The sequence below is a fragment of the Haliaeetus albicilla genome, chromosome 12, assembly GCF_947461875.1.
Source record: "Haliaeetus albicilla chromosome 12, bHalAlb1.1, whole genome shotgun sequence".
In the NCBI taxonomy this organism is placed as follows: domain Eukaryota; kingdom Metazoa; phylum Chordata; class Aves; order Accipitriformes; family Accipitridae; genus Haliaeetus; species Haliaeetus albicilla.
In genome coordinates, this window is record NC_091494.1 from 13,716,765 (window position 1) to 13,735,021 (window position 18,257).

At 41.2% G+C, this 18,257-nt stretch overlaps 1 protein-coding gene and 1 long non-coding RNA gene across 3 annotated transcripts in view; one reads left to right on the top strand and one right to left on the bottom strand.

Annotated features, from left to right (window-relative positions):
* The window catches only part of LOC138688028 (uncharacterized), a 60,060-nt gene extending 56,357 nt beyond the window's left edge, over positions 1 to 3,703 (bottom strand). The window contains exon 1 of one of the 2 annotated variants that reach the window (XR_011327072.1): positions 3,129 to 3,690. This is a non-coding gene — a long non-coding RNA (uncharacterized lncRNA). Of the gene's footprint in view, positions 1 to 3,128 lie in introns of both variants that reach the window. The other variant, XR_011327073.1, reaches the window with a different exon arrangement.
* Positions 3,704 to 4,170: 467 nt separating this feature from the next.
* On the top strand, positions 4,171 to 17,681 carry PYGO1 (pygopus family PHD finger 1). Its single transcript, XM_069798187.1, has 3 exons — positions 4,171 to 4,327; positions 8,855 to 8,940; positions 10,698 to 17,681. The coding sequence occupies exons 1-3, from the start codon at positions 4,279 to 4,281 to the stop codon at positions 11,817 to 11,819; spliced, it is 1,257 nt and encodes a 418-aa protein (XP_069654288.1). The 5' UTR covers positions 4,171 to 4,278; the 3' UTR covers positions 11,820 to 17,681.
* Positions 17,682 to 18,257: the final 576 nt, after the last annotated feature.

Genomic DNA, 18,257 nt, shown 5'->3' on the forward strand with positions numbered 1-18,257 from the left:
TACAAATATGTGTGTGTTTAGTTTTACTACCCTGAAAAAGGGAGATGCAGAGGAGAACAAATGAGTCTGGAGAAAGAGATGTAACTCCAGCGTAACAACAAAACCAGATTTTTAACGTTGACTCAGGCCTGACAGAAACTCCCTCCCGCCTTGATAAATAGTCCTGTTTATCACAGTAGTATTGTGAAACATGTACAAGTTTGCAGAACTAGGACTTTAATTTGTGTAACATGAAAAAGGGCGTTTTAGAAAAATGAGTTATTTTCTTCCCTCAGAGCAGATGGGGGAATCAAATCTACTGATGCTGAAAGACTGTTATGAACTAAGGCTACCACAGTCCAAATTTCCTTAAATGTGTGCCTTTTCTCCAGCTCAACACTTTCTGTCCAGGTGGGAGAGAGACTACTGGCTGCTTGGCTTCTGTGTCCACATGCCAGAAAACCTGCACAGCTGCTACCGGATCTTGTCATGCCATGTGCCATAAGTTAACACTGCCCACGCAAGCTGGATATACTGCCCTTCTGCATGAGCCTGTTGGACTCCCAGGTCCATGCCCATTGCATAAGGGGGCATTTCTGGCTCACTGTGTAGGAAATCTTCTGTGCCGACTTGACAAATTACAGTACCTTGACAGGTTAAAGCTGTGTTATAAAATAAAGCACACACATATGGCTTACATGAGAGGAAAACTTTTGTATTTTCCCCTGGTACTGGAAGTGGCAGAGTTACACAGTTCAGCCAGCTTCCAGCTTTTTTCCTTCTGATGTCACGCTTTCTTTTTTCTTTCCTAATTTTATTCCTCTGGGATGAAATCTTGGCCCCCATAAAATCAAACAGAACAAGTCTTTCACCTTTTCCTTTTTTGAATTCCTTAAACATCAATAAATTTCTCCAAGGTGTTTATATTCTTTTCATTAGCACATTTGCATACATTCACATGTTGTTAAAATGGGCTTCTATGCTGCTCTCTGCCCCGGAGCTGTGCAGTAGATACATGTGAAAAGATGCAGTAAAAATCCTTTAAATGTTAATGATCTGTTGTGGATCCATGTCTCATTGATATTTCTCTCCTGATAATGTAATGCAGTGTTGAATGTTCAGATGCTATGACAACAATCAGTAAAAGAACTTCCTTTCCCTACTGGTCATTTGTACAAAAAGGCTCTTTTAGCAGCCTTCTTTTCAACCTGAATGCGGAAAGAAAGGAACCTAGAAGTTACCAAAACCAGCTCTTCTATATTTAGTAACATTTTTAGGCCTGATGTGTCACACATGATTGAAGTTACTGTCATCTCACCAAAGCTACTCTTTTCAACAGTCAGAGTAAGTTATAAAATATTAAATAGTATTTGTTCACAACTGAGTCCTCCGGCAGGGAGCAAGAGCTTTCTGTGTGGTTGGTTATTGTTAAAACGAAAATTATTTCAGAATGACAGAATCATTATAGTTCGAAGGGACCTTGGGAGGTCTTGACTTTGAGAACAACCTCCTACACAAAGCAAGGTTAATGCTGAACTTGGGCCAGGCTATTCTGGGCTTTGTCCAGCTGGGTCTTGAAAACCTCCCAGGATGGAGGTTCTACAGTTTCTTTAGGTTCTTGTCCCAGTGCTTGCTTAGCCTCAAACCAATTTCCCCCCTTCCCAGTTGGAACCTAATTTCAAATTATGACCACTGAGTCTCATTTTCCTGTTGTGCACTTCAGTACAGAGCCTGTCTCTCTCTTCTTGGCAACCTCCACTTAGGTGTTGGGGAGGTTGCTACTAGGTACTCCTAAGCTTTCTTAATTAATGCCAACTTTTGAGAGGAAGAAAAGTTGCAGTTATTTTAAGGACAACCAATGAGCAGCAAGGCTGTCAGGTGGTGAATGGTGTGTGATAATGAGAACTTTCATAGACTTTTTGGGAATATTTGAGATGCTAATGTAGGCACCTGAGCAAGTAAATTAATTCCTTTCAGACGCTGCATCAGCCATTTCCAATGTAGGTTTAGAAGTGTAAAGTTGGTCCAACAGGACTCTCAGAGACCACTCACTAAAGACCTGAGTACAAGCTAAAGCTGAATTTGGATGAACAGCAAAACAGACAGAATTTTTTGCAACTAGAGCACTGGGTTAAATCTGAATTCCCTGCTCACATTTCTGATGCAGACAATCTCCCCCTAGGAACCTTTATAGACTCAGCGACATCAATCTGCGCATCCATAATTACAGTCTACATGCTATTACAAGGCAGCCTTGCACAAAAGCTCATGCAGTCCTGGGAGAATCATCTAGGCCTACAGCGAGTTCCATCTCAGAAAATGCAAATCTCCTCACAGATAAGACACATCTTCCTCCAAATATAGACTAGCTCACACCCACCTTGCTAATAACAGGTTATACTTCTCTTCAGCAAGATTACACAAAATTAACCAGCAGATCCCACAAGAATATTGGCAATACGCTATACTTTGAGGTACACGCATTCTGGGATTGCTGCAAAGTAAGAAACTGTGGACAAATAAAAATGATGTCTAGGGAAGGGCAGAAATTGACATAAAAAAATTGAATTACTTTCTCCATTTTAGTTAGTTAAACATGCAAAACGTAAAAGCAAAAACATAGGATACCTTAACCTTTACAGAAATGCCACTTTTTTTTCCCCTCAGTAAAAGTGTTCCAAATACTGGAGAAGTACCAACTATCCATCTAACAAGAAGGTATGTGAAGAAATAGCACTGCTAGGTATTGTGAAATAAGGTATGTGAACAAACTCCATACTTTACAGGTGGACACTTTTATCCCAGTTAAGGGAGGATAAATCCTTATTCAAAAGAATAATTATTAATACAGTTGATTAACAGTCTTGATCAAGGATGAGGGCTCTCTATGTCTCTGAAATGCAGCCACTTCAGAAGATGGCAAACTGTGGCAGAACGTACGTTGCCACAAAATTACAGTGACACCGGCAGCGATTTACCTATCAACTTGTGTTTTTCAAGGGTTCAGAAGCGCTTACCAACACTGTGAGGGCCGCCAGTTGGGCCCCACGGGTTGTGTCTCTCCTCAGGCCAAAGGGCAGACTGGTGGGCGATACCTGTATGGAGGGAGCCCCTCCTTGAAGAGGGTCCTCCAGCCAGCATGGACCTACCTGCCGGTGAGCCGCTGGTGCACGGTGCTTCAGCTCTTCAGATAAACGTCCGGTGGACTGGGAGGAACCGGAGCTGCGGGCTGGAGGCGAGAAGAACGCGTTAAGCACGTGCCGCACGAGAGGTAGGCGGTGAAGCCGTTAACAACCCGGGGAGCACAGCCCCGGCCCAGCTCTGAGAAGCACCTGCCGGTGCGGCGGTCGACGTGGCTGACTGCGGCCAAGCAAGGACCAGAGGGGGCCGCGCGCGTTGGCCCCAGCCCTCGCTCCCGCCTGCCGCGGTCGCTTCCAGTCAGGGCTGCGACTGCTCGTGCCCCGGCCCCCGCCCTCACACGCGCTCAACGGTCCCTAGCGGTCGCGCGCCGGGCGCTGGGCGCCGGCCTCGCCGCCCCTCGGCCGCCGCGCGCCGCCGGCCCGAGCCCGCCCCGGGGCTAGACCCGCGGACGTCGCCTCGCCCGGCGCTGTCCCGGCGGCCGCAGGCCCGCGGCGGCTGAGCGGAGGAGGGTCGCTGGCGCCGGCGGAGCCCGCCCCAACGCGGCGTCTTTGTTCCGAGCGGCAGCCACCCCCCACCGCCGCCCTCCCCCCCCCGAGCGGCGGCGCGGGCCGGGGGCGCGCCCCGCCGCCGCTCATGGCGGGTCCCCCGCGGAGCGCCCCGCTGCCGCCGCCGCCGCCGCGGGAGCTGCCGCCGCTGCCCCTGGGGGCCCGGGCGCCGGCTGGCAACGGCGAGCGGGGCACGGCGCGGTGAGCGGCGCTGGTGGCCGGCGGGGGCGCTGTGCGGGGCCGCGGGGCCTGGCAGCCCCGGCGGCGGGCGCCGAGCGAGGCGGGCGCCCGCAGCCCGCGGGGGCCCTGCCCGGCGCGGCTCGGCGCTCCGCCGACCCCCGAGCAGCTCCCGGGCGGCGGCCCTCCGCTCGCCGGGGCCCGCCTCGCCCGGCCCCCGCCGCGGGCCGCCGTAGAGCCCTCCCGCGCCCAAACTTTGCAAAGTCTGGCAGCTCCGCTACTGGGGCGGCGGCGGCTACGGCAGCAGCGGGCGGGGGCGGCAGCGGAGGAGGCGGGGGCGGAGGGGGCGGGGTGCGGGCCGGCGGCGGCGGCGGCAGCAGCAGCATCAAAGAGCCCCGATTCCTGCCGCCCTGGGAGCCATGCGCTGCTGTCTGTAATGTCAGCGGAACAGGAGAAGGACCCCATCGCGCTGAAGAGATCCCGAGGTACGGGGAGTGCCGGGCCGGGCGGGGGGGGGTGGCCGCTGCTGGGGCCTAACTCCCCTGAGGAGGGAGAGCTGGCGATGCCGCGGGATGCGCGCACCGGCCGGACCGACGGCCGATGCCCGCCGGGCTCCCAGCCAGCCAGCCGGCCGGCCGCCGCGCAGCCTGGGCCGGGCCGGGCCGGGCCGCCCGCGCCCCCGCCGCCGTCCCTCCCTGCGGCTGGCGGCGGGGCCGGGCGGCGCGGGAGCCGCGCTAAGTTTGCACGGTGGGGCCCGGCCGGGCCCCGCGGGCTCCCGCAGCCTCCGGGGCCTTTAAATGCAAAACTCGGGGCGCGCTGCGCGCGCGGGTGTGCCCCGCGAGTGGAGGCGTGGGGGTGCGTGGCCGTGTCTCTTGTGTTTTTCTGGATGTGGTGCCCATTAGTATGCAGCGTGCATACTGTTGGTGCAAGGGAATACGTCGGCTGTGCCACATGTCCGAGTTGGTGTTGATGCGGAGCCCGTAAATTACACTTGAGTGTTCGCTCTTCTACCCCTGGTCTTGCTCTTGTGCTTGATTCTAGTTGGGGTTCTGTTTTTTTCGGGAAATGAAAGATTGATCGAAATAGCGTTCTTTATTAATAGCGCTGTTGTATGGCTCTAGTGAGGTTTGAAGTATGCGTTTCTTTGCAACGTGTGAGGAGAAGGGTAGAAATACGGTATCTCTTTTGACTTCGGCTGTGCAACTGACTTTAATGGCAGTAGCACTTCAGTCTACGTAGCAGTAGTTGTGTCCTTGTAGTCCTTAAAAACAGAAATGCATTTCTGAATGACATAATGAAAGATGCTAGGGTGACCGAGTTGGGTGAAAATCATGGCAAAATGGTAAGATCTGCAATTTATTGTTTCTCTTTTCCTTGCCTCCTGTTTTGCCCCTGGAATTCTATTGTTCGTGATGTTTTAAGCTTTTTTTAGGGTTGGGTAAGTGGGGATAGGTGTGGATTCTGCTATGTATGTTGTCACTGATTTACAGTTTGCTTTTCTAAAACTGTTCTAGTAACAGCTGGATTGCAACCTTGAGAATGAGAGAATGAAAATACGCAGCAGTGTTACAAAGGAGACTGGGATTCATTAGACTCCTTCACTCTCGAGCCCTGATTCTGCAAACATTTAAGCACATACAGTTTCACATGCCAGAGTTACCCACCGAGTTCCATGCAATTACAGCTTAATATCAAAACTGTTTACAATATCAGGGCCACAGAATAGGCTCACCAAATCTGGTTGAAATTAGACTCTTTTTAGTTTTCTCTCTATAATGAAAAGTTTATTCGACCATTTATGTTTTTTGGGAAAATGTTCTTACTGAGATAAAGCACTGCTTAAAAAGACTCTGGCATCCATCCTGTAAAAACCCAGACAGAGATTTGTCAGTGAGTATGAAAATACTCCATAGTGTATTTGCAGTATGTTAAGTATGGTGTAAATTACATGCAAAGTCATAATCTCTTTATATGTAAATAAAACTACAAGTTGCAGTTCTCCTGACTAACAGTGGAAATATCTTGTCTTGTGTATGTATGAAGTAGACAAGGATACGGGACTTAACCTCTTTTCCTTTTCCCAAATGTAAATGGGTGAAATAAGTTTTATCTGTTATTTAATAAGGGAATAGTTATCAAATATGTATTTATATCTCTAGATCCATTATGTATGTGATGTCCCAGTCAAAAGGATTGTATTTTTTCCTGGAAAATTAGTCTCGTACAATGAAATAATTTTTTGCACCCTTAGCGCAACATTCCAAAATGCTCAGTACACCTTTTAATATAAGTCTGTGTGGTAGGTACCAAAAGTGACTTTCTGGAAAGTTTATTTTGGCTGCATGAAAATGACCCTTATTCACTCTTTTTTTGGAGGTATGCTAGGACTAACATTCTGTTTCCTTTCATGTATAAATTAAATCATTATAAAATCCACAGGGAAAATATAAGTTCATAGGGCTAAATTAAATCATTGGCCTCACACAGTGAGAACTGCAAATACAAAAGCTTTGTACCTTTCCAGACATAGGACTCAGTTCTGCAAACCTAGGCATATGAATGGCTTCGCCCATGTAAGTAATTCATGTAGAAATCGGTGGAACTTGTCACTGGAATTCTAATATTCATATGCTTATGTTTTTGAAGAATGATATCCCAGAGAGGGAATTTATACATAATTTTATAAAGTTTTAACTTATGCTACTGTACAACAGCACTTGCATATGATCCTCAGTATTCTACTTGATCACAGATTTACTAATATCTGTGCTGCTAGTTGTTGAATTTATTAAAAGAAATCTGTATATTTATGATGTTTTGCTATCAGTGGTTAACGTTCTTTATGCATTAAGAGTACAGGACCATGAACAGGAGTGTATTTTACGCAGTTGTGGGTAATAGTGTTCACAGTACAATCTCCCACTGAATTTATGATAAATGTGTAGGAATGCTGGAGAAGAAGCTAAAGGAAAGTGCAGGGACAGTTCTGGGCAAATAATTTATCAAGAAGATGATTGATAGACTTGGAATTTAAGGGAGATTTGCCATCATTCTTTATGTAAAACTTTATGCTGTGATTATTTAGTATTTACAGTTAATGCAGTGCCAGTGCTTCATAGCATGCCAAGTATATGCAGGATTTTATATTCTAAATCAAGGCAAAAAGGACTTTTTTTTTTTTTTTTTTTAAGAGTAATCCCTGGTTACTCTAATGATGGGTTACACTGCGATATGCTATGCTCAAGCATGAGTTTATTCTGAGAACATGATCATGACTTCATGCCTTAGTCTTTGAAATTCAGACTTAAAATTTGATGGGTGTTGATTTGGGATGTCCACGTATCTTCCTTATGTATAATGAAAAATGAAATTAAATTTCAACAGTGGCAGCCAAAGCCGAAAGGAACTTATTAAAGCAGAAGCAGAACTGGATTCTTACTTGAGGTAGAACTGGTAAATTCCCTGAAACCTCAGAAAAGGAGGGGAGGAGGAAGGAAGTGCTAGAAGTGAAAATTTGCCAGGCTTCCTTTGATCAGGAGTATTTGACATAACTATTGGATATTTCAGTCTGTATACAGTAGGTCTGCTTCTTCCCTGTGAAAAGAGATTTTGTGTTACTTTATTGAATAGTCCTAAAGCTGGTTTAGTTGTCTGCTGAGAATACTTGTCTTAACGTAGAGTGGCGTAATATCATACATTATGCTTCTTTGCGTATTACTATTGATAATTCACAGTTATCTTCAGGTCGCCTTTGGTAATAAAGACAAACCCATGTGTTCAGCTCTATGCTTGCATCTTGGTAAAGTTTGACATGTATTCTGAATACGAGTTTTAAACAAATAACAGTAAATTTTTAAGGTTGGATTGCCCACTTCTTACTGTCCTATACTGTTACTATTTTTTTTTTTTAAAGAGCAAATAAGTTATTATCTTAACAGCCCTGGGAAAAAAAGAAAACAGAATTAACATACCGTTTCTTAATGTAATGATGTTAGTATCTTAACACGTGTTGCTCTCATATCACCCCAAAGTGATTTTCATACTTCAGCTCAGGGTTTTCTTTGCATTCCCATATGGTGGCAAACCCACTTTAGCCCCATGAAGGAAGGCCGACTGGGATAATAAGGAATGTGCTAGATTTTTTTTTTTTTTTTTTTTTTTTTTTTTTGGTCTATGGTCTAGCTAGGGTTTTAAAAATGAAAGCCACAATTTATACAACCTGGGCAGCTTGTCCCACTGTTATGAATGATGAAGAAGAATACCAGATGAAGTACAGATATCTCTTTGTATTGCTCAAAGTCAAGTCTGATTGAGCGATTGATAAAATGAACATTCTCTACTTCTTTTTGTGCCAGAGCATCCGTGCTCAATTATTCTATGAGGTTTCTGCAGAGTAGGGCAGATTCACTTAGAGCCCCTCTCATTTTTGGCAGGTGTCTTTTTTTGTTGGATTGCATTTAGTGAAATTTCAATTTGATAAACTAGAGATCTGTCTAAACAACATAGGTTTTCAGTGGTTTGCATTCATGGATCTATTACTGTTTGCTTTTCCCTTCATGGCGTATTGTAACGTACTGTTGTATATTGGTGTAGTGAGTTTGATAAATGCTATGTCTGTGAAAGTTAAATAGGAGGTGAATCTTAGGGGTAGTTTTCAGCAGTTCTTTTGAAAGTTTTATGCATTATGCAAACAAGAAATACTTCTAACTGGTGAAGTGGAGATGTTAAGAACCAAGGGACAGATAAACATAAAATAAATGGAAATGTTTATGCCAACTGTAATGAGCACGAATTGGGCATTAAAGTGGTAATAGAGTAAGATAGCTGTATGCAACGTATGCTAACTTTTACCTCCAGATGTTCACTCCTTAAGGATTTGCAATGTAAGGCACCAGAATTAATGCAAGTTCAGTGTTTGTAACAGATATCTGTTGCTATGACAGACAGAGGCAAACTTAAAATACAGTCTGTAAGAAAACTAATGCAGTATTGCACTGATTGAAATTTTGTAGGTGGTGACAGCGGATTGGATGGGTTAGGAGGACCAGGAGTACAACTTGGAAGCCCTGATAAGAAAAAGCGCAAAGCAAATACACAGGTAAATTCCCTTTGGTTCTTTTGATTCTTAATAAATAGTGCACTCAGATGTTGTTTGCTGCTATGACTGTCTTGCATTGTTCGGAATACCAGTCTATTCTCACAAGTAGCAGTTACATACAAAATATTTCATTTGTACTGTGAAGTTGAAATCTTGATAATACTAGTTATTCTCACTGAAGTTATTTTAATCTCTGTAGGTTGCCAAAGACCTATAAAGAGAGGAGCACAGTAAGACTGCAACAACTTGTATTTTACCATATGGATTTGATTCAGACACAGACTTTCTTTTAATGACTTTGTAGCCATTGGTAGAAATCTGTACAGCATGAGTAGTTGCTGTGAGACTACTTTTCCTCTTACTTTTATTCCTATATGTGTAGGTTTGTGGGCTAATGGATCAGTACAGTTTGTTAATGCTTTGACCAAACTCTTGGTATATTCCCCAAGTAATTTTCAAGCAAAAGCTGTGAGGCAGGTTCGGCTCCTTTCCAGTGAATCCCTGCAATTTGGCATTTCTATACAGTTTCTACTTTCAGAAAAGAAGCCTGAATACAAAACATCTAAAGCAATTAGGTATCTGTAGTGCAGAATTTTCCTTTGTGTGTTCATTCAGCTTTGAGTGAGAGTATCTGTTAATCTGGTACTGCCCAGTGAGAGTAATTTTGTTTATGTAGGTCGAACAATCACTTTGTTAGGCCTGTCCAGATTCCATTGAGATGTGGATCTGTTTCCTTAATTTTTGTTTTGTTTTAAAGTAGTCATGGTGAAACATGCTCTGAGAAATATATTCAGTTAATTTAGGGGTTTCAGACCTCTTTCTTGGTGGAGCTTTCCTGTGTTCTGGAATGGTGATAACTCTAGAGGACATGCAGATTAGTTTCCTCTCTTTTTCTTACAGGTTCAAAATTTGCAGCACAGCAGAAATTTTTTTGGGGGAAAAAAAATGTTCAGTCTTAGTTTATTAGTATTTAGGAGGAAAAGCTTTCTGTGAGCACAGTTACTGTGAGGGTGAAGCAGCTAGATGTTCCCCACAGGCTAGTCTAGAAAGAAATTCAATTGTATGGCTACTCTGATGACATTTAAACAGCCTCTGGGCTCCATTAAACAGTTGATTATGCTCTGTAACCAGAAATCCTTGTATTTTATACCTACAGACTATGCTTTGCAGACCTTCCACATCACTGAATGCTCATAAGGGACACCTCTATTTGGTACACAGAATATAGAAAATTCCTGTATGCAACTCCTGTATTCTATATACCGTTTTTAGCGTTATAGTAATATTAGGTTTGTATACCCTCATAGAAGTCAGGTGTCTTAAGAGATGTATATTCAGTAAAATGAACCCAAAGTGAAACTAAGGAAATGCTTTAAATCTGCTCTTCAACATTCGGAAATATTTTGTGCCTGTGTTTAAGTGATATATGGCTTTCTGTATTGTTGCTTTTCTTATGTAAAAGATTAAGAAATAGAAGTCATATATCAAGTAGTATTTTCAGAAGCATAGTTGTGCAATTGCACAATTTTTAAAACGCTGAGATTACTATAAATCACCATGTTATGTGGAGCCCAAACTTCTCTCTTGCTTCTGTACTGAAATTTCAGACAGCCTGGCAGGGTACAGTGGGTGAGCTTTACACAACAGCTGAACAGTTCTTCTAGCAGTAGTACTGCTAATCCAGGACCTTTATGGTTCGTCTGTTTTGCAGGGAAATACTAAAACTAATTTAAATGTTGTATTTAAAATATTTTTAGGGATCATCATTTCCTCCTCCATCTGAATATGCTCCACCGCTGAATCCAAGTTCTGACCACCTTGTAGCTGCAAATCCATTTGATGACAACTATAATACTGTGTCTTATAAACCACTTCCTTCAGGAAATCCATATTTTAGTAATCCTGGTTATCCTGGCTTTGGAGGCTATAACACTTTCAGAATGCCACCTCACATGCTGCCCAGAGTGTCCTCGCCATATGGTGGTTCTTACTCCCTCAGAAACCAACCACATCCCCTTCCTCAAAACCCTGTGGGAATGGGTTTTAGCCGACCCCACTCTTTCAGCTTTGGTCCACATGATAACCCAGGTTTTGGGAATCAACCACCTTATAGTAGTAGTCAGATAAATCAAAATGTCAATATGCCTGGTCAGCATTTCAGACCAAATCCTGGTGAGAACTTTGGTCATTCTGGTCAGATACCTCACCCTGACATGCCATCTAACTTTGGTCCTGGAAACAATCCAAATTTTCCAAATTCTCAGCTAGAGTCAAACCATTCTTTTGTTCCTCCACCAAACACGTACAACCAGACAAAATCATCAGCTCAAAAGCAAGACTTTAGTCAAAGTGCAAGCAAGGCATCCAGCCAGAACACTGCTGCTCATCAGCATCATCACAGGACAGAGGACATTGTAAGTCAAGGTAACAGTGACCTAAAAAATGTTACTCGAAACAATGTGGTAAATCAGGATAATAGCCATTCTAATAATGCTGATAACACTAATGCTGGCCATTCAAATGGGACTCAGAGTAAGTCCCGCCAGCCTCGAGGTACTGCTGAAGGATGCAACTCTGAAAAGAGCAGCAAAACACCCCTTCATCCCAGTCGTCATGGTCACTCGTCCTCTGAACCCGTCTATCCATGTGGGATTTGTACACATGAAGTTAATGATGACCAGGATGCCATCCTGTGTGAAGCCTCTTGTCAAAAATGGTTTCATCGGATCTGTACAGGCATGACCGAGTCAGCTTATGGCCTTCTTACAGCAGAAGCATCAGCAGTATGGGGTTGTGATACTTGCATGGCTGACAAAGATGTCCAGTTAATGCGTACGAGAGAGACTGCAGGACCACCTACATTGAATACAGATGGCTAAGAATGTGAATTGGTGGTAGTGGTTGAAATACTTGCTACGAAGATTTGGTTACAAATTGGGTACTTCGCTTTCTGCAGACAATCGGTTGTGTTTGATTGCTGTCATCTTTTTTTCCTTAGTCTGTTTTCATTCATAAACTTCCATCTCAGCTTTTGTACTCTTAGTTTTATGTGTGCAAATGTTTTACAGGATGGAATGTTTTTTTGTTTCTGATTAAACTGTAAAACATAACTGACAATTGATCAGAAGTAGGATGTGCATTGACAATTTTACTGAAGGCAAAAATGTGCCTGTATGAATACCCCCTAATTTGCTGGTGTTAATGTGTTAACTAACACTAGCATTTAGTGCTTGATTTTAATGGTACTATATTTGCAAGTACTCATTACTTTTTTTTTTTGAGTGGGGGGTGTGTGTGAATGTCCATTACTAATGTTCTTGCTGTCCTTTCTTTGAATATAGTGGAGATGACATGGAGGAATGTGCAGTACTGATAGTTTTTATTTTAGGGAAAATACAGAGAATTTCATATGTGCTTTTTCCTATTTTTGAAGTAAAGCATTAACACACTATTCAAAAATTGATGACTTCATGCTTAGTAACACAATGAAACCTGCTAACTCTTACGCATTTATATTTCCTCGAAAAGACAATGATCTCTTTTGATTTCTCAGCAAATACTTACTTGCTGAAGACTCTTGCTAGGTCTTGCAGTATTTGGAAATAGTTACAAAATATGATTACTTTGGAAAAAGAACACATCAAGTTTATGAAGTCCAGTGCTTTAAATCCAGAGAACACCAAAGCTAGGGTTGCATAAGTAACTATTTATCTGAAGCACATGCATTAGGATACAGTCTCTGCATCTGTCACAGTTGTGCAATCATGCACCTCTCTCTCATCCTTTCTCATTGATGGTTCTAGCCTCCCATCTCTGTGCTGCCTGAGAATTGTGAATGAACCAGTGCAGGGAAAGTCCTGCCCATCTTCTTGGGCTTTCAACTAGAGCCTGCTTGGTCATCCTGAGCTTACACAGTCAACTTGGCATGAAGGAGGGTGCAAAGCAATAGAGTGTGCTCAGCACAGGCTCCAAATTGCAAGATAATTTGGCCAGCAAAGTCTTAAAACTGAATTCCCACCACTGCCTCAGCCAGTCCTGCAGTGAGGGGGTGGGAAATCTAGGGTGAAGAAAAATACAGCTTTCACATCAGTTGAGTTTAGTTTACATCAGGAGCAAGTAATAGGAAGTTTAGCTTCTTTGCTAAACTTGATATCCTACTGACAAGTATGAATGGCACCAGAGCTTCAAGTGCGATGCTAAGAATTCTATTTTAATATGGGTAATTTGATCTTATTTTTGATCTCAAAAATACCCCCCTCTTTTTTTTTTGTTTGTTTGCTCTGTTGTGGGGAAACATCTATCCTTGAAGACTTCAGCCTTAGCAGTGTGATAAAGTTGCATATGCAACTGAAAATGAGTGTTTCTGTATAGAGAAGTGTTGTTTTAACTTAATAAAAGGTGGCGCTGTAATAACAGACTCTGCTTGTAATACCACTGTGCTGGCAACTTCTAGTTTTTAAACAGTCAGCAATTAAATCCTATGTTGAGCATTACAGGTACTAGTCACGTTCCTTAATGTGATAAATTGTTCAGATCTGTGGTGATGAATGATGTAGGAGCCTATACAGAATACAGTTGTCTGTATGAAGAGGTAGTTTTTATGGTAAGCTATGCTAATGAGTGAAAATTAAGGTCTGTTTGCTAGTTCACCAGTGTATTTGATTTTAAATGGGCTCTACTGTGGTACTTTCCTGGAAGATACTGTGCAGATCAACATAACTGTCATTGTTTTGTTTTAAAAGTGAAAAGTTTTACGTACTGTTTTGCTGGGGAAGTGCAGTATTGCCCTCCTTTTGTGTCTTGCCTCTCATCAGGAAGAAGGAAATAATTAGTCTGAAGTGTAAATGACACAATTCATATCTTGAGGATTTCCTATATGGAGATGTAAAGAAAGTGTAATGCAGATCCAGAGCTTCTGTTTTCATCACTATTTGCTTTATTTAGTACAACTTAATCTTGTTTTGTTAGAGGTGTGATATTTAAAAACAAACAACAAAAAAACAATGAAGCAACAACCTCTGTTAGAGAGATTTATTCTTCAGTAGTTTTCTGAATGACTGACTGTTAGAATTTGCTTTTGGTATCTAAAGTAGAAATTAAATCAAACCTTGTTTAGATAGATCTGTTCCTCTAGGAATCAGTTTTATCTCTGCAACAATTTGCATTGTGAAGGTAATGGAGCTGATTTAGACCTACAGCAATGTAAATGAAATAAAAAATTTTGCTCAGTGAAAATTCAGCAAAAGCTCCAATGATGATATTGTTACCCAAGCGTACTGTTTACTATACCTTTCCCACTCCCACACCCCATTCCTGTTGTGAGAAGACGTTCAGGGCATTTGTTTTCAGAAGTCCAATCAATGTTTTAACATTTTGGAGCCGACATTGTATTTAAAATAGCCATGTATTTCTTAATCTCTTCCTCAACCCTACCTGAAGTTAGGCAAGTGTTTTCTATATTAGCTAGCAAGACATAAGAATTTAAATATAGTGTTCTTACAAACTTAAAATCAACTGGAATATCATTTTATAAGACCTTAAATTGTGTATTTATGAAACTAACAATTTATTTCAGTTTTTCTAAACTGGTACTGTGTTAAGTAAACTTTCTGTGTCTGTTAACCTACAAATTCAAGGCATTAGCAAATGCCAGTTATATCAAATAAAAACAAATTAACAACAAAACCAAACTTGTTATCACACTGATCATAGAGATATGACTGATTAGGATCTCCAAAAGTCATCCAGCCAATATGCTTGCCCTACTGATACACTCTTGGCATACCTGGACTCTTTTATCTATAGAGAGGGTTTTGGTTTGTTTTTCTCTGCATGTATTGACTAGTAGTAGTTCAAGTATGCACAGGAAAAACAACAATCATGTTTTGTTAGTAAGGTACTAGGAAAACATCAGCTGGTTAGAGTTAGAAATTAGTTATAGAAGGGTGGGTGGGAGGGAGGGTTGATTAGAATAGGTGAGTTTTTTTGTAGTACTCTACAAGAAACAATTTGTATTCAACTATCATATGCTTCTTTCATTACTAGTGATTTAGACTGTACTGGTGCTGCACACCAAAAATATTGCAAAGTTTTTGTAAATCTTACAAACCTTAACATTTGGTGGGAAATGCCTGTGTCCTTTTGAAATAGCTCCTCATCGTGGTCAGAAATGCAGCCCCTATTGCCCAAAATGTTCTCCCCCTGCCAGCCCCCGGCTGAAGGAAACAGATATAAACTGGATTGAACTGTTCTTGATACTTAGGTGTTTGTTTTTTTTTTTTGCCAGAGACCAGTTTTAAATGAGAAAATACGTAATTTGCTCTTTAAAATACTTGTTTTATTGGTGTCACAGTAAGTGACAGTGCTGCTTATAGGCTAGAGGGTAGATATCAAAAATCCTGTTTCTGGCTGTTTTACTGATCCCTTCTACAACTGGAGACAAGCAAGGTTAACTGTTTGTGCCTCAATCTCTTCTTTCAGAAGATGGCACTAATGCTTACTTCCCGAGGGTGGTTAGAGGCCTAGTTATTATTTGAGATCTTCAGATGAAAGAGACTAGAAAAAAGTAATAAAATTTGCTGTATTTAAAACAAAAATATAATGTGGGGGGCTGTTCAAAGAAGGACATACTTTGTGACCTCTGAAGTTTTTCATCTGAGAACCAGTTTTGTAATCACATTTTTCAGGCTTAACTTCAAGCATGTGAGAATTAACAAAGTCAGTGGAACTGCATGCACACAGTCAAGAACATTTCAAAGTGTTTGCAGTTTGGGGCCTATGCTGTTTGCAAGTGAAATGCTTTTTATGGTTTGAGATTTTTACAAAATCAATGGTGTTAAAATGTAGCACCTTTTTAATATTTGTCTTTATTCCAACTTAATACAGTAACACAGCTGCATTAAATATATCCCTTTCATTTTATAAATAAACATTGCCTGGCAGTAGAAGTATTGGTGTAACATTTTTAAAAAAGGAAGTCATGCTTCTTATCATGTTGTATGTGACTTAAATGACTGTTTCATATTAAAACTAATCTTTCCTTATGTACTGCTTAAATATACCTGTTTTGGGATATCAGTTCAGTACTTTTTATACAATCTTGAATGTGTTCCACATTGGTGACATGTATTTTTGCAACAACTTTTTTGTTTTGATTTTAAATTAGAGCATGTCTGAAGTAATACATGCATTAGTGCTGTGGTGTGTGGCAAAGTTAATGTATGTAATTCAAATTGGAAAAAAGTTTCCAGACTTTGTCCAACATTAACCCTGTGGCCAGGGATTAAATTACTATGTAATACAGATTATTTCATATCACGATGTGTTTTAAGCTACTCTATGAAGTATGTGAAACATTATTGTTTATGGATTGGTAGCTGGCATGGTATCTTGCATAGAATGAGGTATGAGAGATGGTAGCAATTCATGGTAATTAAAACTGACTACTTTTCAGAACATGCAGCACTTAAGTGCATTGTCATTTTGTTGCCATAACTGTTAGTATGAATTTCTTAATATTATCCACTGACAAATGAGTGAACATTTGGTAATAAGCTCATGGGTGTGAAAATTCTATTCTAACACTCTACTTGGTTTACAAAACATGTAATTTTTGTATCTATTGGTTGTGATTAGATATATGCAGGAGGATGTAGAACTGGATGTATTTTAAAGTTATTCTGCAATTACTAAGTTTTGTCTGAAGCTTTCTATATTAGAATAGATTCTTCCTTAAAATTGGAAAATAAAGTGTACTTAGCAGAACTCTTAAGGCAATATAACTATCCTACACTACATCTTGAGTTATGCACATTCACTTGTTTGTATGGAACTCCTCTGATTTCTTGTTGGCTTATGCTTTATATGGAAATAAAGGGTCCCTTTAGTGCCCTAGTGTTGTGTGTCATCAGTTCTGAGTTAATTAATTCTGAATGGTGTTCAGCCCCTTAGAGGTGCTGCCTATAGCTTAAAGTATTCAATGTCGCCCTCAGTTTCCTGGTTCAGAAATGGCTTATCCCAACATCACAGGGAATACCTATTTTTGTATTGTTTGCTGTACATGATTAATTTTCCTCTTCATGTTCACATTGTCTGTCTCAAAATAATTTTTGATCCAACCCCACCTTTTTACACGGAGGTTTGTGCACTGTAATTCAGGAATTGCTGTATTGGAGACAGTTTGGGATTGGAGTAATGAGAGATGTTGTATCTATTCCTAGACACTCATCTTCTAAAGGATGGTCTAAATCTGAACTTCCATATAACTTACGGAGGGCAAGCTTTTAATATATTTCTTCTTTTTTTTTTTTTTTTTCCTTGATAGTTTTTTCTGAAACATGAAATAATATGCAGTTATTGAGGGATTTTTACTTAAAAGACAGTCTGTCCTCCAAGCTTTTGTATGTGGCCTTTAGAGCAGACAGTGTTCTTTAGGGCCTTGTGACTTGGAATTTTTTTGTCCACATTCTCCTTTCAGTGTTAAAGATGAGTTGAAAAAGGCAAGTTACCAATCTACTGCCATCCAAACAGTGCAAATATAAGCTGATTAAGATTGTTGACATTTATTTTTTTTGTTAATAATGATGTGATATTTTACCTTTTAGAAGAACATATATCAGAATCCAATTCAAGCGTTCTTGGAAAATGTATATGGTAGATTTTGTCCAGCACTGTATGTAATTTGTTGCTTTCTGTTGTCTGGTTTCAGTTTCTTTTAAAATAAAGATAATTTTTGCGGGGAATTTGCCTGTTGATTGTATGAAGCTGATGTAATGCCTAGATTAACCCTTCTAATGTTTTGCCTGTGAGAATGCATTTGGATTAGGCATAATCCTGCAAGTAACAGTATGAGGTGGTATTGATCAGAAAAGATGGCTCCTGCCTCTCTTGGAGAGGTCCGCTGTTCTGTAAAGGTATTAATCTGAAGTAAGTTCAAAGCAGATTAGAAGATGTCTTGCACCATAAGCCCCATTTCTTTCTTACAGGATGGGAGGGAAGGCTCAGGCACCATTTAGCTGAACAGATTTTTTAGAGCTTTCTGCACTTGGGAAGAGATGATGCAAAGAATTAATTATTCTAATTTATAAATTTATTACTAAGCTTTTCCTGTTTGTTGAAATGCCAGAACTAACACATACCAAATCAGTACCTTGCCAATAATCTTTAAAAGCAACTGCTATGGGTGGTCCTAAGCCACGCATGCAAAACAGTTCATTGGAATAAATAGCAGCTCTTCTTAAAAATGTGGAGGGATGAGAGAAATGAGAGAGAATTTAGAAAGAATGGGAGGAAAAAAGGTTATTTATTAAATTGAAGAC